This window comes from Empidonax traillii, unplaced genomic scaffold (genome assembly GCF_003031625.1).
Source record: "Empidonax traillii isolate 1590-97213 ecotype Southwest subspecies unplaced genomic scaffold, ASM303162v1 scaffold34:size3740991, whole genome shotgun sequence".
Classification (NCBI taxonomy): Eukaryota; Metazoa; Chordata; class Aves; order Passeriformes; family Tyrannidae; genus Empidonax; species Empidonax traillii.
Window position 1 is genome coordinate 1,993,206 of NW_020955227.1, and position 22,134 is coordinate 2,015,339.

Here is a 22,134-nt window from a genome sequence, read left to right on the forward strand (position 1 = left end):
GCCCCGCGGTGGGGATGGGGGGTCCCCGACGGGGCGCTGGCGCCGGCTGTGCCGGGCTGGGGTCTGCTCAGCCGCCGGCCGGACCCGCTCTCCGTGTGCCGGGGAGCCCCTCGCGCAGCGCCAGTGGGTTAAGAAATAAAAAGTAGCTTTTCTGATCCAAAAGGGTAAAAAAGTAAAGCCCTAGCCAAGCCCCGCACTCCATCGATGGGCGCCTGTGTGTCCTGGGGAGACCTGTCCCGCTCCTCGCCGCGGAGCCCCAGGGCTCGCGGGCGCCTGGGGAAGTTGTCTGCAAATTTCATCCTGGGGAAAAAAAAAAAAAGAAAAAAAGAAAAAAAACAAAAAACAGCAACTAGAAACAAACCCACAACATGATGTCATTGGCTTTCTGGTGCATCCCGCCGGCTCCCCTCCACCTGCCGCCGGCCTCTGCTTGGCCGTGAGCCTCGGCACGACCACGAAGGTCAGCCCGGGCACGGCCGTGAGCCCCGGCACGGTGGTCGCTGATCAGGCTCCCGCCCTCCCGCCGGCCCTCCGGCCCTCGGCTTTCCCAGGCTCCCGGTGCAGTGAATGACTCTTTCACCAGCAGTTCCCCTCTTCCCAAAAAAGCATCACCTTGCCAGCTCCCTTCCTCCCGCCAGCTGCCAGGAAAAAAAAAAATTAGGGCAAGGACAGGGAGCGAGAGCAAAACCAATGAACTTGTTTCCAGCTTTTCCTTCGGATCAGCCGTCCAGCACCGGGAGAAAAATATTTGTCCTGTAAAAAAATCCCCTCTCCGTGCAGGCTCCGAGCCCTTCGTCACTGGGACACAGGCTGGAGACGCGGGCTCAGCTCGGCAGCAGAGGACACTGTAAGTTGGGCGTCTGCTTTAGCAGTTTCCTGGCTTTTTTTTTTTGGGGGGGGGGAGTTTGCCACGGTTTGGGGCTGAGACCCTCAGGGATAGAAGAGGAGGGTCGGGGCAGGGGGAAGTTGCAAAGAGGGGGGTTTGTGGGGGGCACTGGCTGCGAGGTGTGGGCAGGGTGGGCACCGGCGCCGTGCCCGTGCCGGCGGTGGCCGGTGGTGCTGGGCGCCGGCAGCCCCGGGGTGCACAAAGCCCCTTTGAGCGGCTCACAGAGGAGCTGCTCATCCCTCGCCGGCCTCCCGGGAGTGGCCCCGGGAGAGCAGAGTGGGACCCTGGCCCCACCCGGGGGGGCCAACAGGGAGTGTGGGAGGGGGGGCGTCAGGGCTCTAGGGCTGAGTGTGCCCCGCGTGAGGGATGGCTGAACCCAAATCCGTGGGGTGCCCACAGCCTCTCAGGATGGGCTGGTTCCTGGCCAGCCCTGCTGGCCGGGGAGCTGTGGGGAGCAGGGTGTGCTCCAGCTGTCCCACGTGGGGATGGGGGACTCGCTCCCTCCCATCATGGGTCGTGGTGACACCCACGAAGCCAGCAGACTCTGGTCGCCAGGGTGGCCAGGGGCAGGGCAGCAGTAGAGGCTGGGATGGAGAGTCTATTGGGACCAAATGGAACTCAGTGGCACCTGCTGGCATCGATGGGACACGATGAGATCCAATGGGAGCCGGTGGGAGCCGGTGGGCCCTGGCTACCCTGCTGCCGAGGCCGGTTGGCCAGGCACAATACCACGGCCCCGCTCCTGAGCCGCCGCCGAAGCCCCTTTCCCAGCACCGAGCGCCTTTGTCTCGCCTTTGTGATGGAAAGAGCCCCCCCTCCTAAATCACGGCCCTGACACCCCCATTGTCTCTTTCCCGGGGAGGTTTGAAACTCTCCCCCCCCCTTCCTCCCGAGGTCAGGAATGTGGCCGGTTTCTATTGGGACGGAGGAGCAGGGCTGGGTGGGGGCTGCGGGGTCACGTCGGCTCGGCGGGTCAACCTGAAAACAAAACCTTTTGAAATACCTACTCTCCATCACTGCCAACATTGTCCCCTGCCAGCGGGGGCCTGGCACGGCCCCTCGACGCCTCCAGCCCGGCCGCTGCCCACCCCAGCGGTCAGCATCTGGGGGGGACAGAAGGGTATTGTGCCGGAGGGGACAGCTTTGTTTTCGGTCACAGCTGCCCCGGGTTGGGACGGGGACCGACCGTCAGCCCTGCTGGGGGGGGTGAGAGGAGGGAGGGGACAGAGGGGATGGGAGCACATGGGTCAGCACGTCGCAGGGGGGTGCCCATCGGGCACCCCTCTGTCACTGTCCCTCTGAGAGGGGCCAGTGGGGGGGGAGAGAGAGTTCCTAGAGTGAAGCCCTGGGGTGCTGTGGCCTCTCCCTGCCCAGTGGGGCTGGGGCAGGTTGGGTTTGGCCTCCTGCCTCAGTTTCCCCTTGCTGCAGGAGATGTCCCTCTGCCCACTGACAGGTGCCTTTGACCCCGGAGCCACAGCACTGCTGGTCCTGATGGCAACAAATGTGGTCCAGTCTGGGGAGAAAATGGACCATTCTGAGGCTGAACCAGCTGTGCCACCCAGGAGGGTCAGGATTTTGGCCACTGCAGGGCTTGACCATGGCTCCAAGCCTGTCAGTGCCTTGCAGGTGGAGCAGGACATGAAGAGGGACCCCTGGGAAACCTTCACTCTCCCAAAATTTTGCAGCCCACCAGGAAGACCCCAGGGTGTCTCCCAATGGGCAGAGAGTTGGGAGAGACTGGCAACGTGTCACTGCCCCATTTACAGTGGCATGGATCTCCCTGTCCCCATCAGCCAGGAAGGAATGCTGATTCTATTAGCTTCCAGTTCCTCTGCCAGAGCATCTCTTGGGTGGGCCAGAATCCCCCCGGGTGGCCAAAATCCCTCCCAGGATGGCCAAAATCCACCCAAGATGGCCTAAATCCCCCTGGATTCTTTTCTATGTGGGAAGAAATGTGCTTTTTGCCTGCTGCAGAAGCAGCCTGCAAGGAGGAGAGCGGAGTGGCGCCATGGATGTGATGGGTTTAGCAGAGACCTGGAAGGAAAACCCAGCTGGGAGGGGAGCACTGGCCTCCTGAGCTACCCAACAGCTGGAAGGTGGTGAAAACAGCTGGAGCAGCTGGAATGGCTCAGGATGAGGGGCTTGCAGGGCAGAGAGCATGGTGGGTTCACAGGCACTGTGCCTTGGTTCCAGTCCTCACTGTCCAGGCACCTTCTGTGGGGCTCTGGGGGAGGATTCTGTGACTCAGTTTCCCCATTTGGGAACAGGGCTGGAGTTCTGAGGCTGGATTAAGTCTGGAGGGGACAGCATCACTTGGGCAGTGTGGGAGTGGGGACCCTCGGGGGCACCGTGGACCAGGGCAGCCAGTTGGGTCCCCGAGGTGTTTTTTCTTGTAAAATAAGTGAAAATTGTTGGTGGCTGAGGGACTTGTACCAGCGCCCAGCCACAAACATTTACACAGAATCTCTGCCTTTGTATATACATATGTAACGTATCTATGCACACATCTCTTCAGATATTTGCTTTTTGCAACCAAGGTTGAGCCTTTTAAAGTAGAAAAATACGATGTTTGAGGAACCTGAATGTTTTCAAAGGCTTTGCTGAAAATCCCAGAAAATTTTAAGGAAGTGGTGGAGAGAAGTGGGAGGGAGGTAGCCAAAAATCTCAGCCCTGGGTCCAAAAGCAACTTTTTGCTGTAAAAAAAAAAAGAAAATATACTCCTGTAAATGTTGCACAGCACTGCTGTTTGCACAGTGCTGCCAGGATGGGAAGGTGCTTTTCCAGGCGGGATGCTTGAAGGTCTGGTGTTGTCTCTGTGTTACAGGTGTCACCATGAGTCCACTGAGCCATGGGGGATGTCCTGAGCCCTGTGGGGACATTCTGGGCCTCTTGGGGATGCCCTGAGTCCTGTGGAGATCTGCCACCCACCTACCAGTGCTGCTCCTGAGGCACAGGGGCCGTCACAGCCCTATGCTAGAGTGGCAGGGATGGAGGTGCTGAGCTGCAGTCATCAATCCAAGGACCACACAGCAGGTGCCCTGGCAGGTGACCTCCATGTCTCCTTTCTCCTCAACCTTACCTGTGTTATTTTTTTTTCCGTTGTATGCCCAAAGCTGCTTGTAAAATGCCACTTTGCTCACAGTGGGTGCTGAGGGTCCATCGTGAGCCCTGCAGCAGCCGGGCTGTGGGGGGAAGGCAGGATGCAAAGGCAGGGATAACTCTGACCCCAGCTGAGCTTGCAAGGACAGGCACAGGATGCTCTGTCCCTCTGCCAGTCTTGGCCCAACTGTGAGCACATTGCACTGTCCTGTGCCTCAGTTTCCCCATGTCAGGATGCACTGGCAGGCCCCCCTTTCCTGTGCCTGCCTGGGGGGTTGTGGGGCTGTGGGAAGGGCAGTCTCCCCCTCTCTCCCTCTCCTCTGGAGCCCACAGCTGGGGAATCAGTGAGAACTGTGCCAGGACAGCGGGGCTGTGGCTGCTTGGGTGGCTGAACCCTGTGGGGACAGGGATGTTGTATCCCCAGGGTAGGGGATGGAGGGGCTGAGCACACGAGGAATTGCTGGGAAAAGGCTGCTGGCAGCAGCCAGGAGTTGCTCTTGCTCACAGAGCAGCACCCCAGGGCTGGTCCCTGCCTGGAACAGGGCACATCCAGGCTCAGCCACCCCAGCCCCAGGGTGGTGTAGAGTGTCTGCGGGGCTTCATCCCAGTCTGCCAGCTGGGAACTTGCCTGCTCGACCTCTCTGGGAGCCAAACCTCTCAAAATCCTATTGTATCCAGAGGTGAAATCCCTCTCTGCCCTTCGGAGGGTGCTGAGGGCAGGGCAGGGTCGTCTGTGACCCCTGGAGAGGATGCAGGGATGGAGGGATGTGGGGGTGCAGGGATGAAGAAAGGAAGGGACATAGGGATGAAAAGAGGAAGGAATGCAGGGATGCAGGACGAAGAAAGCAAGGGATGCAGGGATGGAGGGATGTGAGGATGTGGGCATGCAGGGGCGCTGGGATGCCGGGATGAAGAAGGGCGTGGAGGGAGGGCTGTGGGCACAGGGGGATGAGATCTGTCTCGGACGGGCCCCGAAGTCTCCGGCTCCCCGCCGAGCTCCCGCTCCGGCCGTGCGACGGCGCCGGGAGATGGCAGCAGCGACCGACCGCGGGGCCGCGCTGCGGGGGGAGATGCGGGTGGGTGTCCCCGCGGGAAGGGGGGGCCGTGGGCTCCGCGGGCATCCCGAACTCTGCAGTTCTTCCTCTGCCTTCATTCCTTCCCGGGCCGCGGGGCCGCGCTCGGGGGCATCGGAGGAGGGGAGAGGGGCTGCCCCTCGCTCAGCCCACTCGGGGGGCTGCACGCGGGAGAGGTCCGGGCACGGGAGGGGTCCGGACACGGGTAGGTCCCGCTCTGCTGGGGTCCTGGGTTCCTGCCCCTTCTCGCAGCTCCTCCACGGCCGGGGAGAGCCCGGCTGCGCTGGCACCGAGCCCTTCCCGAAATACTTGTCCAAGCCGGGGCTGTAAACAGCGTTTTTCTCACCCTGCAGCCACCGCCGGCTCCTGTGGGGCTCCCCGTGTCCTTCCCACCCTCTCTGATGCTTCTTTTAGGTGTTCCTGGATTGTTCACTTCCTGATCCCTCTGCTGCACCCTGACGGAGCCCCTCCTGGGAGCGGGGGGACATGGGGAGCATCGAGAGCAGCCGCCTGGGGTTCCCCCCCTCCTTCTGCGAGTGGGAACAGGTTTGGCCACATGTGGCATCCACTGGCCCCTCATCAGGGCTCCGGTGCCACCGCAGCGAGGGTTGCCCGGCACTGCTGGTGCGGGGCACACAGTTATTGCTCAGCGGGACGTGACCTCCTCCAGGCCTGCGCTTGCTCCGGGAGCTGACAGCTGTATTTATAGACTGGGTGGAAAACAAGAGGGTTTGGTCAAACGTCCCACAGGCCCCGGGCCTGCCCCTGCCCGCGGCTCGGACACGTCACAGGCAAGCCTGGGGGGCTGCAAATGGTCACCCACGGAGGACAGCCTGGGAGGGACACGGCTCGGTGGGGTGGGCTGCCTTGGCCGATGATGGGGAGAGCCGCGAGCCCACCCAGCCACAGCTCACCCTGGCAACAAACCCCCCTCAGCCACAAGCCTCCTCTGGCCATGATGTCCCTGGCCATGATTCCCCCGGCCATGATGCCCTGGGCCACCAGCGCCCCTGGCCATGTTCCCCCTCAGCCATGAGCCCCCTCATCCGCTTGTTCACCCACCCACACCGTGCGGGCACCGGGGGCACCCGGACCTGCGCTGGCCGGGGGCACATGGAGATGCCCAGGAGCATTCTCGGGGCGGGGGTCCCGGGGTGCCCTCTGGTCTCTCCACTCCTCCCCCGCCACCGTGGGCTGTGCGGGGCTCCGCACCGATTACAGGCTGTATTTAAGGAAACCCGACCCAAACCCGCCCCCGGGGCTCGAGGAGGCGGCGGGGCCGGGCCGGGGGCGGGGAGGGGGGTGCGCTGAGCTCGGCGGGTCCCAGCCCGCCCCTTCCCCGCCCGCCGCCGCCGCCATGGGCGCCGCGGGGCCGCTCTGCGCCCTGATCCTGCTGCTGGGCACCGGCACCGGGACAGGGACCGGCACCGGGGCGGCCCCACCGCGAGTGGTGCTCGCTCTCCTGGCCCGGAACGCGCAGCACTCGCTGCCGCACTGCCTGGGAGCCCTGGAGCGCTTGGACTATCCCGCGGGGAGCATCGCCCTGTGGTGAGGGAGCGGGGACCTCCATTGGGAACCGGGACCCCGCGGTGCGGGAAAGTAGTAGAGACCCGAGGGGAGGAGGGGGCTGTGCGGGAATGGGGACCCCGCGGGGAGCCGGGGGGCTGGAGTTACAGGGACCGCGGGGGGAAAGAGGATGCTGGGAGGGAACGGGGGTCTTGGGGGATAAGGGAGACTATGGTGGGAATGGGGAGACGAGGATAGCAGGGACCCAAAGGACAGTGGAGAGGGGGAAGCTGGGGAGAGTAGGGGGACTGGGAGCTCGGAGTGATCGTGGAGTAACGGGGGCCCACATGGAGAGAGCAGAGGGAATGGGTGCCTGTGAGGGAATGGAGACTCTGGGGGGACAGGGACACCGGGAGGAACAGGGACCCCGGTGATAGCAGCCCCTCCATCCCCAAAGGGTGAGGAGTGGCTCTGCCCCCGGTGTGGGACCCATCAGGGACCCGGGAGGGGCAGTGGCTGCCCCTCGGCGAGGGGGCAGGACCCCCACCTATCCCCTGAGGAAGCTGTGGGATTGAGGAGAGAGGGGAGCCCTGGGCATGGGGGGATTCTGTATCCTCAGGGACCTGCCTTCCCCCTCCCTGCAGAGCTCACCCCCAGTTCCCCTTCCCCAGGGACACCACCCAAACCCCCTTTTACTGTGCTGAGGCTGGCTGGGGGAGGAATCCCCTCGTCCTTCCTCTTGGTCGCGCCGCTGCCTCTCTCGCCTGAGCTTGTTGGAAACTTTTCTGCAGCTGCTTTTGCGGGGAGCTGAGGCGGGGGCTGGCGAGGGGGTCCTGGTAGAAATCCCGCTTGTCCTCTGTGTCCCAGGAGATCCCTGTGACACCAGTGCCCGGTGGGTGGCTCAGGGCTCTTTGAGGGGTCAAGAGTCCAAGGGAGTGTGGGGACTTGGGGGTTGCCCCAGTGCAAGGTGGGTTCAGTCCTGTCTGTGCTCCAGTCTCTGAACATTGTCGTGAGGCTGAAAGGGAGAGTTGGGAATGGCGATGGTGCACGGTAGAGGGAAGGTTTGGGGAAGGGGATGTTTTGGTGCCTGTTGGGTCCCTTGCTCAGGCTGCTGGAACAGAGGGGTGCATGGGGGTGCAGTGGGGTGCAGAGGGGCAGGGGGATGAAGCTTCTGTGCTCCGATGCTTGTAGTGGGCAGCCACAGGGCTGGGATGGGGAGAGCGTGTCTGAGGCTGCCTCTGGGCTGCAGAGACAGGGGGTGAGAGCCATGGGACAGCCTGGCTGGCGGCAGCACAGGGAAAGAAATTACCCGTTGGCTTTCCCCGTTCTGCTCGAGCTGCCTCTGTTCCTTCAAATTACATGTTATGTTCCCAAGCAAGTCTGTCGCTGGCTCAGTCTTTTTGTCCCTGGGAGCATTTCTAGTGCAGGGTGGGGACCTGGATGTCCCTTGGAGGTGACCCCCAGGAGCTGATGTCCCCTCACCCCAGGTGTGCAACGGATCACAACTCGGACAACACCACGGCGATGCTGCAGGAGTGGCTGGGGGCGGTGGGGAAGGACTATCATTCGGTGCACTGGAAGGTGCAGGAGGAGCCCAGGTGAGGCTGGGGGAGTGCTGGGGGGGTGCAGGTGGGGGCTGCGAGAGGCTCCTGGAGCAGAACCCCCCACCCCAGCTGGGGATGCTGCCAGGAGGAGGAGGGAGGCAGAGCGAGGCTGACTCAGCCTGGCGGCAGGAATGGCCTGCACTGAGTTTGTGCGTTCCCGGCGGGCAGGGTTAACCCCTGCCTCCCCCCTGCCCAGCTCCTACCCCGACGAGCTCGGGCCCAAGCACTGGAGCGACAAACGCTACGAAAATCTAATGAGGCTGAAGCAGGAAGCGCTCACCTATGCCCGGGAGCAGCAGGCAGACTACATCCTGGTAAGGGACACAGGGCTCTGGTGGGGTGGGGGCTGAGGTGGGCATCTCCACACCTCCAGAACCTGTGACATCCCTGCAGTTTATGGACACTGACAGCATCCTGACCGACAACCAGACCCTCAAGTTTCTCATGGCGCAGAACAAGTCAGTGGTGGCCCCCATGCTGGACTCACAGACCTTCTACTCCAACTTCTGGTGTGGCATCACACCCCAGGTACGTCCCTGGAAATCCCTGAGGAATGAGACACCCCCAGTGGCAGAGGATCCCCCTGCCATGGAGATGTCACACCAGTGTGCCACAGGGCTACTACCGCCGGACAGCCGACTACTTCCCCACCAAGAACCGGCAGCGAGTGGGCTGTTTCCCTGTCCCCATGGTCTACGCCACCTTCCTGATTGACCTGAGGAAGGAGGAGACGTCACGGTTGGCTTTCTACCCACCCCATCCCAACTACACCTGGGCCTTCGATGACATCATTGTCTTTGCCTACTCCTGCCAGGCGGCTGGTGAGGGTGATGGGCCTGGGGGTTGCAGGGGCTTGGTGGGGCTGTGGTGCTCACCTCAACCCGCCCGGCAGGTGCCGAGGTCCATGTGTGCAACCAGCACCGCTTTGGCTACATCAACGTCCCCGTGAAGGCCCACCAGACTCTGGAGGACGAACGTGCCAACTTTGTGCATCTGACGCTGGAGGCCATGGGTGAGTGCCCGTGGATGGAGGGGTCCTGGAGACATCCAGATCCTGACAGGGCTGTCGGTCCCAGCTCCCAGCCACAGGAATCTGGGCTCTGCTGAAGGGGTGTCTCCTCTGTCCACAGTGGATGGCCCCCCCATGCAGCGCTCCAGGCACATTTCCCTCCTCCCCAGGCCGCTCACAAAAATGGGCTTTGATGAAGTAAGTGCCCAACAGACCCCCTTATGTTTCCCTGTCCATCCCTCTGGTTACACACATCCATGGCAAAGCCCAAGGCCCTGTCCCGATCCTGCAGTAGCTGGGCAGGCTGTGTGTCCCCCTGTAACAATATGCCCCCTTGGTGGGGCCCTCCCTTTTCCTCCCAGATCTTCCTGATCAACCTGGTCCGGAGGCCGGACCGGCGCCAGCGGATGCTGGCGTCCCTGCAGGAGCTGGAGATCCTCCCACGGGTGGTGGATGCTGTGGATGGCAGGTGACCATGGGGGGATCACTGGGCCAGCCCCCCACTGTCACCCTGGGGAGGGGATGGGGGGTGGCTGGTGGGGACGCCTCGCTGATGCAGCTCCTTGCCTTGCAGCACCCTCAACAGCAGCGACATCAAGGTGCTGGGGGTGGACCTGCTCCCAGGGTACTACGATCCCTTCTCCGGCCGGACGCTCACCAAGGGGGAGGTCGGCTGCTTCCTCAGCCACTACAATATCTGGAAGGAGGTACGGGGCCATGGGGCACAGGAGGTTCCTAAGGGGGCAGGGACCCTGTGAGCATCACAGGAGGATTTGGGCAGAGGGGTGTCCTGCAGGGAAAGTGGCTCCAGTATGTCCCAGAGCAGCGCTGGGGATGGGTTTGCACCTCTGCCCCCTCTCCCAGATCGTGTCCCGGGGGCTGGAGCGGTCGGTGGTCTTCGAGGACGATGTGCGCTTTGAGGCCGCCTTCCCTGCACGGCTGCAGCGGCTGATGGACGAGCTGGAGCGGGCACAGCAGGACTGGGACCTCATGTAGGTGCTGGGCCTGGAGGGATGTGAGGTGGGGGTCCCCAGGGCTGGCTCTTACAGCTTGCTGGCCACCCCACAGCTACCTGGGGAGGAAGCAGGTGAATGACGAGGACGAGGCGCCCGTGGAGGGTGTGCGGAACCTGGTGGTGGCCGGGTACTCATACTGGACACTGGCCTACGCCATCTCCCTCCGTGGGGCACAGAAGCTGCTGGCCACCAAGCCCCTCTCCAAAATGCTGCCGGTGGACGAGTACCTGCCCATCATGTACGACAAGCACCCCAAGTAAGGAGTAGGGGGTGCAGGAGGGTGCTGGCATGGCCATGCTGGGGAGGGAGCATGTGTTTCTTCTCTGCTGTCACTGTCTCACAGCCACCCCCCCTGCCTCAGTGTTACTCATGCTGGAGGAAAACATCTGTAGCATGAGCTCATTCCCTGCCTGGCCACCGGCCGCTGGAAAATGGCCCGCTGCCAGCGCTGGGTGGGGGAATGGGGCTGGAGCTGAGGCTCAGTGTGGGCCCTGCATGGGGGTCTTGGCCCCATGGCAAGCAGGGAGCAGCCCCCTGTACCCTGGTACTGGGGGGCTGTGTGGTCCCCTGCCCCTGGTTGTGGGTTTCAGGAAGTTGCACTCCCCTCTCTGGGATGGGTGTCACTGGTAAGGCTGTGTCTTGGGAGGGGGAGGCATTTTAAGGGGTGGGCGAGCACTGGTGGCTGGGTGTGCCATGAGAGAGGGAAGTGGGAAAGCCAGGATGGAGAAACATGGGGATCAGGCATGTCAAAGGCAGCTGGAGGTGGACGGAGGGGTGGATTAGTGCTCTGGATGTACACCAGGAGCAGCTGGAAGTCCCATGCTTGCAGGGATAACAGCACCAGACAGCCCTGGCCCCGGGCCAGCCTGATGCTGTGCCAGAGGCCCCCTCAATGCCAGAGCCGGCCCCGTGCCACGAAGACTAGTGGGGAGAGATGGGTCCTGGCCCCTCTGCAGTCCCTCCACAATCCCTGTCCAGCCAGGCTCTGCAGGCAGCAGTGGCACGGGGCAGCCCCCTACTCAGATGCCTTCCCCAGCCTCATTGCCTGGTGTCTCTCCCCATGTCCCTCCCCATTCCTGCCCTCCATGGAGCCTTCCCAGGGCGGTCAATGAGGTTCTCCCAGTCCTTTTTCTCCTCTGTGCCATGCTCTGTAAGCCAGTTTCTCCTTTCGGGTCTGTTCCACTTTCCCTAGCGAGGATTACAAGCGACACTTCACCCCCCGGGACTTGCTGGTGTTTTCGGCTCACCCGCTCCTGGTTTATCCCACCCACTACGCTGGGGACAGCAACTGGCTGAGTGACACTGAGACCTCCACCATCTGGGATGACGATGCCAAGAAGACGGACTGGGCTGGCTCACAAAAGACCCTGCGGGACTCAAGGGGCAGCGCCGGCCACCTCCGCTCCACCGGCCGCGACGAGCTCTGATGGTGAGCAGGGCTCTGGGACCTGGGCATGGGGGATGGAGCATCTGAGGAGCATCTCCCTGTGAGCCCCATGATCGGATGTGTCCTGCATGCCTGGTTTCTTCTTGCCATGTGGCAGCAGCTCTCCCCATCAAGGCACTGGGAAACAGAGATGGGATTGTCTATTCCACGTGGGGAAAGGGATGGGGACACAGATGTCCCATGGGGGCCTGCACAGGACCAGGGAACCAGGTCTTGTTGCTTCCCAACCCCTCAAGTGAGGAAGGGACAATGCTGCTCCTCCTGCTGCAAGTCACCTCAGCTGGGAGAGCTGGAGCTGTCTCCAGGGGAATGTTTCACCCCGGCACTACTTGCTGCCCCCAAAATCAGGTATCTTTGGGGCTGCATCTCTGTGCAAGCAGGTAAGAACCAGAACTGGCTCAGCCCCAGGGCAGCGCAGCCATGGTTAACGCTGGGTCAGACTTTCCCTGCCTGAGGTTGCTTGTCCTGGCAGCAGAGCCGCCCCAGGAGCTGCCAGAAGACTGGGGGAGGCTGGAAAACATCCCTCCCACCGCCTCAGCTGCAGGCGTGAACACGTTGGGGCTGCTCCAGCCATGACCTCTAACGTCTGTGTTGTGCCTCCTAGGGATGAGGGATCGTGACCCAGCTGGGAGCACCGCGGGCCTGATCCTGCCCACTCCTACTCAAGAGATGCAGTTGCCCTGGACAGACCCCCACAGGGTTCTTCGAATCTGACTGTGACAAATCCAACCTAAGGCAGGATTTGCCCCAGGAGAGCCTTTCCCTGCCAGGTGGAGTGACCAGCCAAGCACTGTCTCTGCTGAGGACACGACTCCAGGACCACCCCAAGTGATGCCAACTCTGCCCCCAGCTTGGACTTTGGGGAGTGCTTTTCAGGACGGGGGCTGGCTCCTGCAGCAGCACACGTGGCCTCCTGCCACTGACTGGGTTGTCCCTCGTGCCATGTCTGGGCTGAAGCCCAGGGAGGATTAAAGCAGACTGTGATTGAGCTGACGTGCTGGGTGCTGGCATTGCCCCATATCCCCAGGGCGTTACCCAATCGGGGTCACCTCGGAGACGCAGGGGCGAGGGTCTGGCAGTTCCCTCAGCCAGGAATTGCTTTGGAAGTGAAATCCATAAGCGGGAAAGGATGAGGAAGGGATGGCAGGTTGGGAACACCTTTGCTTCCCTGCCTGTCCCCTGGTCGCAGGTAGCATCAGTGCTCTGGTAGGAGCTCAGGAGCTGGGGATGGAGCAGAGGAAGGTCTGGTGCCAGCTGGAGCAGAGGGTGGAAGTGGTAGCAGTGCTGCAGTGCACGTCACCCAGCAAGGGTCTTGGTGCTCGTTCCAGCACCGCTGGGACGCAGGCGAGGAGCTGCCTGTGCTGGGGGTTTCAGTACTAGTGGGGAATGGAGCTGGGCAGGATGTGCCAGCAGAGCCCATGGCTCTGGACACGGCAGTGCTGGGGACACACTGCCTCTCAGACTGCCCTCTCCACCATGAGACTGCAACGGGGCTGGGAGGAGAAGCCAGAACTTGTGCAACTGTTGGAAACTCCAGGGTTTTGGCTTAAACCACTGAACTCAAAACACTGCGAGGCCAGCCCTGAAACTTGCTGCAGCTCAGTGGGAGCAGCACGCTATGAGAGTCCAGGTTGCTTGTGCTTGCCATGGTTTCTTAACAAAAGTGACTCTGGACCCTATGGAAGTTGCTCCCATTGCTCCCCACTTCCCATTGGAAGCATCCCTCCAGCATGGGCTGTTGGAACAGGGACAGGAACAGGGATCTGAGCTGCAGTGCCAGGGACAATCTGAGCTCAGCAGGCAGCATGCACAAGAGGCAGGAGCAGGGCAGAGCTGGGGCAAGGATTTATTTAATTTCTGTGCCAAACTGCCATGTGGAACCACTGTAGGGATGCCAGTGGGACATGGGCCGCCCAGATCTGTGCTGGGACAGAGGGGGCTGTCCCAGAGCCCGGCAGGGCCAGCTCTGCTCTGCACCACAGTCCCTCTGGAGAGCCACAGCGCTCTGTCCATTGGCCACGCAGGTCCCCAGGGGTTCCTGTCAGCCCCTGTCCCCCGCAGGCGCTCGGCTCTGGATGTGCTCCAGCAGGCAGGTCACTGCCTGGGCCAGGATCTGCTCCAGCTTCTCCTGCTCCCCAGTGCTGAATGGAGCCAGGACGTAGCTGGACACTGTCACTGCACCCTCTGGTCGCCCGATGCCGACCCGGAGCCGGGTCATCTCCTGCAGAGGAAGGAGGAGAGCTGGGGGAGCTGCCCCTCAAGGGCTGAGACAGAGCTGGGCAAGGGGACAATGCTGAGAGTGGGGCTGGGCAGCGAGGGAGCAGCTCCTCATGTTTTCCAGGTGGTTTTGAGTGCTTGCTCCAAGAAACATGATTTTGGAAGAGGCTTTTGCTGGGCTGTGTTGAGATCCCGGGCTCCTGCCAGGCCTGGCAGAGCTGCTCACACTAATTGTTTCCATGTCCTCCACAGCAGCCAAACAGACATCAGCCCTCAGGGAAGGAGGGGAAGGAGAAAAGGGGAGAGAGGGAGCAGGGGCTTGTCAGAAAAATGGGAGTAAGGGGACAAGCCATGCATTGAGGTGGGGGCAGGATTGATCCCGTTCCACCGAAGCCCACTTACGCTGGAGTGCAAAGCGCTGATGCAGGACTGGACCCCGTTGTGTCCCCTTGGGAAAGAAGGAGAAAACCCATGGTTAGTCTGCAAGAGATCCCCCCTCCAAGTCTTGGGGTCTCCTGCTGCAGGGATATGGGGCTGTGGTCCCAGCCAGGAGCTGCAGTCTCCATGCCCTGGCTCTGCAGGAACACCCAGACCTGGGGGCTCAGAGCAGCTGGCTGGGGGGGTACAAGGGAAGTAGGGCTGGGACAGCACGTTCTGTGCGTCTCAGTTCTCACTGCAGCTGGTAAGTGTTTGTGTGACTGAGTGCTGGGGCCCAGTACCATTCTTGCCCATCCTACAGTGGAAGATTTCCTGGGTTAAATGTCTCCAGGCTGACCCAGGAGCTGGCACTGGGCAAGCACAGTGCTATAAAAAGCACATGTGGTACAGCCGATGGGCTGGATCCAGCCCACAGCCGCTTCCAGGAGGCTCCCTGCCCTCCCTGCCAGGGCAGGAACTGGGAGGCTGCCCAAACAGCCAGATGTTGCCTCTGCAATGGATCGAGGCTGGGGCTGAAAACACTGCAAGGCTGATGGGACAGGGCCAGGAACAGCCTATGTGCCTGTGAGGGCATGTTAAAGCCTCAAACCATCTCATACAGAGCTGGGGACACCCCATACCTTGCGCTGCCTCCCAGCTTGATCGCCACCTTGCTCAGGGCCTTGTCCAGGTCGTCGTGAACCAGGTAAATGTCTTCCGGGCCAAGGTTGTAGATCTCAGCTTTAGAAACAGAAATGCAACCCAAGGAATGAGGAGAAGACAGACTCACCAGCCCCTGACCCTGCAGGGCAGGGCTGCAGTGATCCATGCAGGGCAGGGGGGCAGCAGGGCTGTGACAGGGGCTGGTGGCACTGCAGGCTCTGGGGGTGACCCCCGCTCACCGGCACTCGCTACGCTGAGCCCGTTGAGGTTCATGAACCTCCGCGGCTTGAGCAGCACCAGCTCCAGGCCGTGGGCCGTGGCCAGGGCCACGTCGGCGCAGCACCGCCTGTCCACTCGCCAGCCCTCGGCCACCGCCAGCTGCCGGGCCAGCCGGTCCAGCACCGCCATGCCCACGCTGTGCCGCGTCCCCCACAGCCCGTAGTTGCCCAGGCCGGCCACCTGCCCAACAGGCATCGACAGGGCTCTGATGGGCTGCCAAGAGCAGCCCGATCCAAGCATTCAGCCCCGCTCCCACCCACCCCTCAACTCCTCGCAGCTGGCTGGGTCCTCTCAGTCTGAATCCCTCCGGTGCTCCTCTCACAGCCCCAACACCGCTCCTTCCCCCCCCAGTCCCCCCCCCCCCCCCCCCCCCCCCCCCCCCCCCCCCCCCCCCCCCCCCCCCCCCCCCCCCCCCTCCCCGCTCCCCTCTCAACCCCGTTCCGCCCGCAGCCCCGATCGCCCCGGTGCTCCGCTCTCAGTCCCGTTCCCCCGCTCCCCTCACACCCCTCTCCCCTCACAGCCCCCGGTCCCGCCCCGACCATGGCGCGTGGCCCCGCCCGCCCCGCGAGTGCCCGCGCGCGCCCCGCGAGCTCCGCCGCCAGCATCGCCCCTCCCCTCCCGTCCCGTCCCCGCGTGACGTCACGGCCCGCGCGCCGCTCGACGCCCACCCCGCCCTGCGCCGCCATCTTGGTTAAGGGCAGCGGCGCCATCTTTCTTGAGGGCGGCGGGGCGGGGCCGGTGTCGCGACAGGGGAGGGGCCGGGGGCGGTGTGGCGACCGGGGCGGGGCCGGCGCTGCGATAAAGCCGCTGGAGCCGTCTGGGAAGGGCGTGGAATGGGAGTGAACTCTAGGGGCGATCTGTGTGGTTACCGGGGGCCGCGGGGTGAAGGCCGGCAGGTTCTCTGCGGAGGGTCCCTATGGAGGGCTCTCGGGCCCTGCCCAGCAGGGCAGAGCTTCCTTCCAGGGGCACTGGCACTTCCCCAGCCCAGCAGCACAGCCCTGGGCTGCACTTGCTGCCCTTCTCTCCATGGCTGGCAGAAAGGGATGGAATTCTCCTCCCGTGGCCAGCGGGAGGGAGCCATCTCCTGCTATTCAAAATCCACTGACCTGAATCTGCAGCCCTAGAAGGCTCGGGATTCACTAGGCTAGGAGCTGGAGAAGTTGGGCAGCATAATTAAGGCTGGCTCTCACGTGGGCATCAGGCTTCAGGATGCTGTTAACCTCTCACCCGAGGTTCTCCCTTGGGTTCCCCCTTGCTCTTGGTCTCAGTCCCCAGCTGTGCTCGCCTGGACCACTTCAGCAGCGGGGAGAGGTACCAGGAGCTGGGATTTACTACTGGTGACTGCCTTCCATATGGCCTGTCCTGGGGGCACGGCTGGGAACAGCTGCTCTTTTCCAGGCTGTGTCTCCTGCTCGGCAGAGCTCAGAGCTTTTGGCTAATGATGCTGAAATCTTCGTGGCTGGGGTGGGCTGGACACGTGCCCTGCGTGTTTCCCATTGGCACAGAGAGCTCCAGACGTTGCCTAGGGGTGGCAGCCAGCCCCCAGCTGCTTTCATTTAACCGAGGTGCTGCTGCTGCAGAGTCTCCCTTTGCCCAGGGGAGCTGCCAGCAGGTCACCAGCAGGATGGAGCTGAGCCAGGGTGTGCACAGCCAGGTTGCAGTGGCACTGCATGGGCAGGGACAGCAGGACCCCGGGGGAGGTGAGCAGGTAGGCTTGCACAGCCAGGACTCACAGCCAGGCTGTGAGTGGGATCATTCCTGTCCCCTCGCTGGCAGGACCAGCAGGCAGAAAGGTGTCCACAGGTGGTCTCTGTGCCTGAAGAGGGTGAAGAGCACGAAGGCAAGATGCTGCTGCTACTGCTGTTCCTCCTCCCAGGACAAGGCTGCTCTCTTTTTCCCAGTTACTACACTGGAAACCATCAGCTCCATCAGCCACTACATCCCCAAAGTCCCATCACATCAGGCAGCTGTTCCCGTGCAACTGCACATCTTCTAGGTCCTTCCACATCAGCTGCAATTGGGAACTCAAGCAAAAGACCCCACCCATTTATCTCATAAAAGATTTATTTTAAAATTAGAAAGGCATAATTTTTTTGGAAGAGGCAGAATATTTGGGTCCACCTGGGCAGCCTTTGGGTGGTGTCTAAAATCCCCAAAGCTCTGGGCCTGGAGCTGGAATGGTCCCAACTGCTGGCAGCTTGTTTCTGCACAGGGCCTGAGCAGAGCATCTGGGAATTGTGCCTGCACCCATCCCTTGAGCAGGTTGTTCCTAAAGTGAATGATTCTCGTTCTTCTGACCTGTTATTCCATAAGTGATGCACAGAGGAGATTAAAACCCGGGCAAAGGCCAGGCTGTGCATCCCGTGCTCGGCAGTCTGGAGCACTAATCTTCTCTGACTTGTCTCTAGGTCCCCTGTTGTGACACTCCCCAGAAGCTGAATGGGTGTTGGCCCAGCCAAAGCCTGCCAAGGTCTGACCAGCAGAAGGACGTACAGGAGGCTCCACAGCTCATAGCACCAACTCTGCTGCAGAAATCATCACTGAGTAAAAGGAATTTTCTGAACTGTTAGCGGCACCGTGGGCTCCCCTGGAGGTAGGATGAAATTTTTTGTGGCTGGTAAAGCAAGCAAGAGGTCTTTTGTTGTTTTCCTGGTTTGCTGCAGGGAAGTCCTTTGGTCCTGAGGGGAAAAATGGATGAGGGGATAGCAGGGGAGCCTGGCTCTTGGGAGATCAGGTGTTGTTGCCGTCTCCCACATTACCCCCTCACTTGGTGGTGAAGCTGGTCCCTCACAGCACCTATTCACAGTGAAAGGAATCTGGGAAAAACTTGGCTCTGAAACTTCCTTGAAAAGAAAACTTTCTTGGAGGTGTTCACAGGAGTCGGCACCGGCACTGTCACATTGTACCAAGGAGCTGAGGCACAGCCACGATTAAAAAGGTTTTAAAAAGACTGTTAAAATGCTGTAAGGAATAAAATATTCTTCTGTGGGCTCAGAATCTTGATGTGCTGGGTACCAACAGCTGCCAGGAGAGGGGAGAAAGCTGTGGGTGGGTGCTGCTGACAGGCTGAGAAACCTCCCTGACGCTGCAGCCCCTTTCAGCATCTTCCCCGTGTCGTCACAGATGCCTCGGGTGGTGCATCCACCCTCACCTGGCCGAGGGTGAATCAGTAAAGTGCTTTAAATCACATCATTTGCACTTGGTCCCACAGCCACTGGAGAGAGTTGAGCAGGAGAGCACTTGTGGTGCCAGGAGGGACATGCTGCTCCCACTGCTCGTCCCGCCAGCCCTGGGCGCTTTCCAGTTCCGTATACACCCCCTATGGATCTGAGCAAGGCCCTCAACAGTGACTACAGAAAAAAACTGATCCGAGAGGCCACTGTTTTGCAGCCTGTTGATGAGAATAATTTCTCCTCTTCTGGGAAGTAGGGGATGCTCTTGGCCACCTCCTGGACAATGCCTGGACGTACTTCGAGGCCTTGCTGGATGAGTTCGCTGACCACGCACTGCTTCACGTGGTGGTGCTTCAGGGGGAGGAAAGGCACAACAAAATCAATGAGATGTTCATTAATGATCTCGGATTTCCAGAATCCACCTGCAAAAGGGAAAAGAAGAGATATGTTTTACCTTCAGTGAGTCTCTGCAGTCCCTGCAATTCAAAGAGCTGCTTTTGGTGAAGTCAAAACATTCTGCTGAAGAGAGATCTGCTCTGGTTTTGTACAAGGAGAGGGCTGAACCCATCAGCTGTCACTCCTGTTAGCCCCAAATAGAATTATTCTCCAGGAATGAGGGGATTTAGCTTGCCTAGTCAGAATTTAAGCTCTGTTCCCTGTGACAAGGGCAAAGCAAGGAGAACCAGGCAGGCAGTGGAGATCAATACACTGAGTGTGCTCTGCTGTCTGCCAGCCCCCAGCTGCAAATACACCTTCCAAAGAACTTTGCTAAGCATGGCAACAGGTCTGCTGGCTCAGAAGGCCAGGCTATTCCTTCCCTTCGCCAGGAAACCTTGAGGGGATAGCAGTTCCCTTCCCTGAAAACCCTGCCGTCCCTTCCTGGCTGCCAGGGAAGTGGCAGGCAGTGTGGGCGGCTGCTTGTGCCAGGCTCTGGCCCTGTGGGAAGGGCTCAGCTCCACGGACTCACTCTGAGGGTTTTCAAACACGGCCTTGGAGATGGCTGGCTCCAGGTCCTGCAGGCTGATCTCCTCCCGGTCCCTGCGGGCGCGCCACAGCGCCAGCGTCACCTCGTTGATCTGCTCCCCTCCTGCGTTGCTGCACAACAAGGAGACACTTACTCAGTGTGTACCTGGGAAAACGGTGTTTCAGGACAACCTGACACTTGCAGAGTGCAAGCCAGGATCTCCCACTACGGCCCAAAATGACTCCTGTAGAGGCAGCCAAGTATCAGGGATAGGAGGGCTTTTTTGCACTCTCCAGGTCTGTCTGTTCACAATGAAATAGAATCTCTTGGAATTTTAAGAGGCTCAAGGCTTGGAGAAGGAAAAGCAAAACAAGTGCGTGCCCTGGAGTAGGTGTGACCTCTGCCCAGTGCTGGAAGGCCCCCCCTCCTCACCTGATGAAGATGAAGATGGCTTTGCGGTAGTTGGTCCCGTACACGACCCACGAGGGGCCCAGGAATGGTATGATCACATCGATCAGCCCTGGGTGCATCTTGTCCATCTCATCAAAGAGGAAGGCTGAGCGTCCACAGTTTGTCAGGTTTCCTTGGATCCAGCGCTTCAGGCTTTCCTAGGAAAAGCACAGGCCAAGCTGTAAGGCAGTGAGATAACGAGGGTGGCTCGAGCTACCCCAGAGCAAAGGCTGAGGCCGGAGCTCAGACGGAGCTGAAGGTGCTGGAAGCAGCGTGTCCTTGCACAGCACCACCCACTCGGAGCAGGAACAGCCAGTCCCAGGGAGGCTCCTTTATTCTGGCTTTCACCCAGTGGCTGTTACAGCTTTATTAGCCCATTGTAGGTCTTTTATTACAGATTTAACGAAGGAGGCAGCACACTAAAGCAGGGCGTTCAGACTCCTACACCTCCCCACGTTGTTCTCTTTCACTGTGTATCCACACAGTTCCCAGCTTCTTGCCAGCTCCTGTCCTGGTGCAGAAACATGTGCCCGTGCTGACCCAGAACAATTCTGGCTCTTTAGCAGGGCTGAAGGTACTTCCCAACCCACACAAAACCACTCCCATCCCCTGGGGACGCGTGTAACTCCTCACTGAAACACGTCAGCCAGGATGGGATTTACCTTCCCAATAGCATTTCCTCTAAGGACACAGTGCTACAAATAACTTCTCCAAACACTCAGAAAGCAAAGGTCCAGGTGCACTGATTCCCTGCACTGCTGAGGGTTTGGCATTTTGGTTTCTTCCTTTCCTCAGCTTTAAGAGAGAGAGCGGCACCACGAAGAGCCCAGGGCTGCCGTTCAGGAGCTGTGTGCTCTGTGAGGAGGGGATTACAAGTCTAGTGAGACAGCAGGTTTTCACAGCCATCAGGCTGTCTGGAAAGCAAAAGGAGAATTTTAGTGCCTTTCATCTAAGCAAAGCACTTTTGTTTGTGCTTACAAAGGGCTGTGTAAATATTTAAGGAATGAGAACAAGATCAGGGCAAGGACTGCTGTAGGGAAGACGAGAGTGATAGCTGAGTGTCAGACTATAACCCAGTTACTAGCTGATCTTCAGCCAGTGTGTGGAGCCACTCACTCAGCTGTGTTTGAGAGGGTAAAACAAAGAGCTTTTATTCCTACTGCACTTCAGGAAACAGCTTGAATGCATATGTACTGAGGATCAAGACGGACATTGAAAACCCCCAGTCAAGCAGCACTGCTGAGAGGTGTTTCTTACCTTGTACTGCTCTATCTGCTCAGCGTGGGGGAAGTGCACGATGGGGGAGAAGTGGTGAACGTAGGGGCTCTGGAGACCACCCTGGAAGAGGTAGCGGATGATCATGGAGCTCACGTAGGTTTTGCCTGTCCCAGTCGAGCCATGGAAGGACATCACCAGGGGTTTCACCGGATTCTGGTTCTCCAGGAACCCCCTCACGCCCTTCATGACCTCCTGCCTTACTAGGGGCTGTCCCACCAGGTTGATGGCCAAGTCGAACTCCAGACCTGAAAGGAAGCGAAGCCAAGACTTAGAGAAGGCGGGGTGACATCGCTCTGGTCTCCCCCTGCGGACCCGTGCCGTCCCTGGGGGCTCCCCCCGGGCCCTGGCAGGCCGAGAGACCCCGCTCCGGGGACGGTCCCGGGAAGGGTCCCCTGGAGCCGCCGGGAGCCCCTTTCCAGCCTCCCCCCGGCCCTCCCCTGTCACCCAGACCCCCCTCCCGGGCCGCCGCCCCCACTGACCGCGCAGGTCGGGCCTGAAGCCGCACTCGCAGTCCGCCGAGAAGCCGCAGCGCAGCGCCCACAGGTCCCAGGCGGCGGCGGCGGCCAGCAGGGCCAGCAGGGCCAGCAGCACCGGCAGCGGGGCCGCTCCGGGGGCCATGGCGGCCGCGCCTCCGCCCCCGCGCGAACTACAACTCCCGGCGTGCCCCGCGCGGGGGCGGGCCCGGGGAGGAGCAAATGGGAAGGCGGTGCTAAAGGAAGGAGGCGTGGTTAGGTGACACGGGGCGTGGCCTGGCCCGCATTGCTCCGCCCCCTTGTTTTGGGAACCCGAGACCCCCTGGCAGAGAAGAACCTTCTGAAATTCAACAGGGGCAAATGTAGGGGCCTGCACCTGCGGAGGAACAACCCCGAACGCTGGTACAGGTTGGGGGCTGACCTGCTGGAAAGCAGCTCTGTAGAAAAGGCCCTGAAGGTCCTGGTGGACAGCTGGCTGTCCATGAGCCAGTAGTGTGTCCCTGTGGCCAAGAAGGCCAGTGGAATCCTGGGGTGCATTAGGAAGAGCACTGCCAGCAGGTCAAGAAGGTGATCCTACTCC

General features: G+C 60.8%; 3 protein-coding genes across 5 annotated transcripts; 1 reads left to right on the plus strand and 2 right to left on the minus strand.

The window, feature by feature from the left end:
- Window positions 1–543: 543 nt before the first annotated feature.
- On the plus strand, window positions 544–12,633 carry CERCAM (cerebral endothelial cell adhesion molecule). 2 transcript variants are annotated; one of them, XM_027877819.1, is made up of 14 exons: window positions 544–847; window positions 3,711–3,931; window positions 8,052–8,162; window positions 8,365–8,482; window positions 8,562–8,696; window positions 8,785–8,989; window positions 9,061–9,180; window positions 9,299–9,375; window positions 9,540–9,646; window positions 9,752–9,884; window positions 10,042–10,169; window positions 10,246–10,449; window positions 11,386–11,622; window positions 12,245–12,633. In XM_027877819.1, the coding sequence occupies exons 3-13, from the start codon at window positions 8,089–8,091 to the stop codon at window positions 11,618–11,620; spliced, it is 1,536 nt and encodes a 511-aa protein (XP_027733620.1). In that variant the 5' UTR covers window positions 544–847; window positions 3,711–3,931; window positions 8,052–8,088; the 3' UTR covers window positions 11,621–11,622; window positions 12,245–12,633. The 2 variants fall into 2 exon arrangements, with proteins under 2 accessions (XP_027733620.1, XP_027733619.1); XM_027877818.1 differs by lacking the exons at window positions 544–847; window positions 3,711–3,931 and adding an exon at window positions 6,434–6,606.
- Window positions 12,634–13,474: 841 nt separating this feature from the next.
- Window positions 13,475–15,791, minus strand: PTRH1 (peptidyl-tRNA hydrolase 1 homolog). Of its 2 annotated transcripts, XM_027877821.1 has the most exons (5): window positions 15,756–15,791; window positions 15,177–15,396; window positions 14,916–15,015; window positions 14,260–14,305; window positions 13,475–13,861 (listed from the first exon to the last, which is right to left on the minus strand). In XM_027877821.1, the coding sequence occupies exons 1-5, from the start codon at window positions 15,756–15,758 to the stop codon at window positions 13,682–13,684; spliced, it is 549 nt and encodes a 182-aa protein (XP_027733622.1). In that variant the 5' UTR covers window positions 15,759–15,791; the 3' UTR covers window positions 13,475–13,681. The 2 variants fall into 2 exon arrangements, with proteins under 2 accessions (XP_027733622.1, XP_027733621.1); XM_027877820.1 differs by lacking the exon at window positions 15,756–15,791 and having other exon boundaries at window positions 15,177–15,467.
- Window positions 15,792–17,282: 1,491 nt separating this feature from the next.
- Window positions 17,283–22,037, minus strand: TOR2A (torsin family 2 member A). The gene is made up of 6 exons (XM_027877879.1): window positions 21,931–22,037; window positions 21,561–21,790; window positions 21,061–21,326; window positions 19,786–19,961; window positions 19,357–19,484; window positions 17,283–18,811 (listed from the first exon to the last, which is right to left on the minus strand). Exons 1-6 carry the CDS (start codon window positions 22,035–22,037, stop codon window positions 18,567–18,569), a joined length of 1,152 nt encoding a protein of 383 aa, XP_027733680.1. The 3' UTR covers window positions 17,283–18,566.
- Window positions 22,038–22,134: the final 97 nt, after the last annotated feature.

Excerpts from the sequence above, each read along its gene's own strand:
- TOR2A (XM_027877879.1), bottom strand. The coding sequence starts at position 22,037 with ATGGACAGCCAGCTGTCCACCAGGACCTTCAGGGCCTTTTCTACAGAG. Across the intron at positions 19,485-19,785 it reads GCCATCTTCATCTTCATCAG|CAACGCAGGAGGGGAGCAGA; the intron begins GTGAGGAGGGGG and ends CTTGTTGTGCAG. Across the intron at positions 18,812-19,356 it reads CGTGTTTGAAAACCCTCAGA|GTGGATTCTGGAAATCCGAG; the intron begins GTGAGTCCGTGG and ends TCCCTTTTGCAG.
- PTRH1 (XM_027877820.1), bottom strand. The coding sequence starts at position 15,456 with ATGCTTGGATCGGGCTGCTCTTGGCAGCCCATCAGAGCCCTGTCGATG. Across the intron at positions 15,016-15,176 it reads GCTCAGCGTAGCGAGTGCCG|CTGAGATCTACAACCTTGGC; the intron begins GTGAGCGGGGGT and ends CTGTTTCTAAAG. Across the intron at positions 13,862-14,259 it reads TCAGCGCTTTGCACTCCAGC|GAGATGACCCGGCTCCGGGT; the intron begins GTAAGTGGGCTT and ends CTTCCTCTGCAG.
- CERCAM (XM_027877819.1), top strand. The coding sequence starts at position 8,089 with ATGCTGCAGGAGTGGCTGGGGGCGGTGGGGAAGGACTATCATTCGGTG. Across the intron at positions 8,483-8,561 it reads AGCAGGCAGACTACATCCTG|TTTATGGACACTGACAGCAT; the intron begins GTAAGGGACACA and ends ACATCCCTGCAG. Across the intron at positions 10,450-11,385 it reads ATGTACGACAAGCACCCCAA|CGAGGATTACAAGCGACACT; the intron begins GTAAGGAGTAGG and ends CACTTTCCCTAG.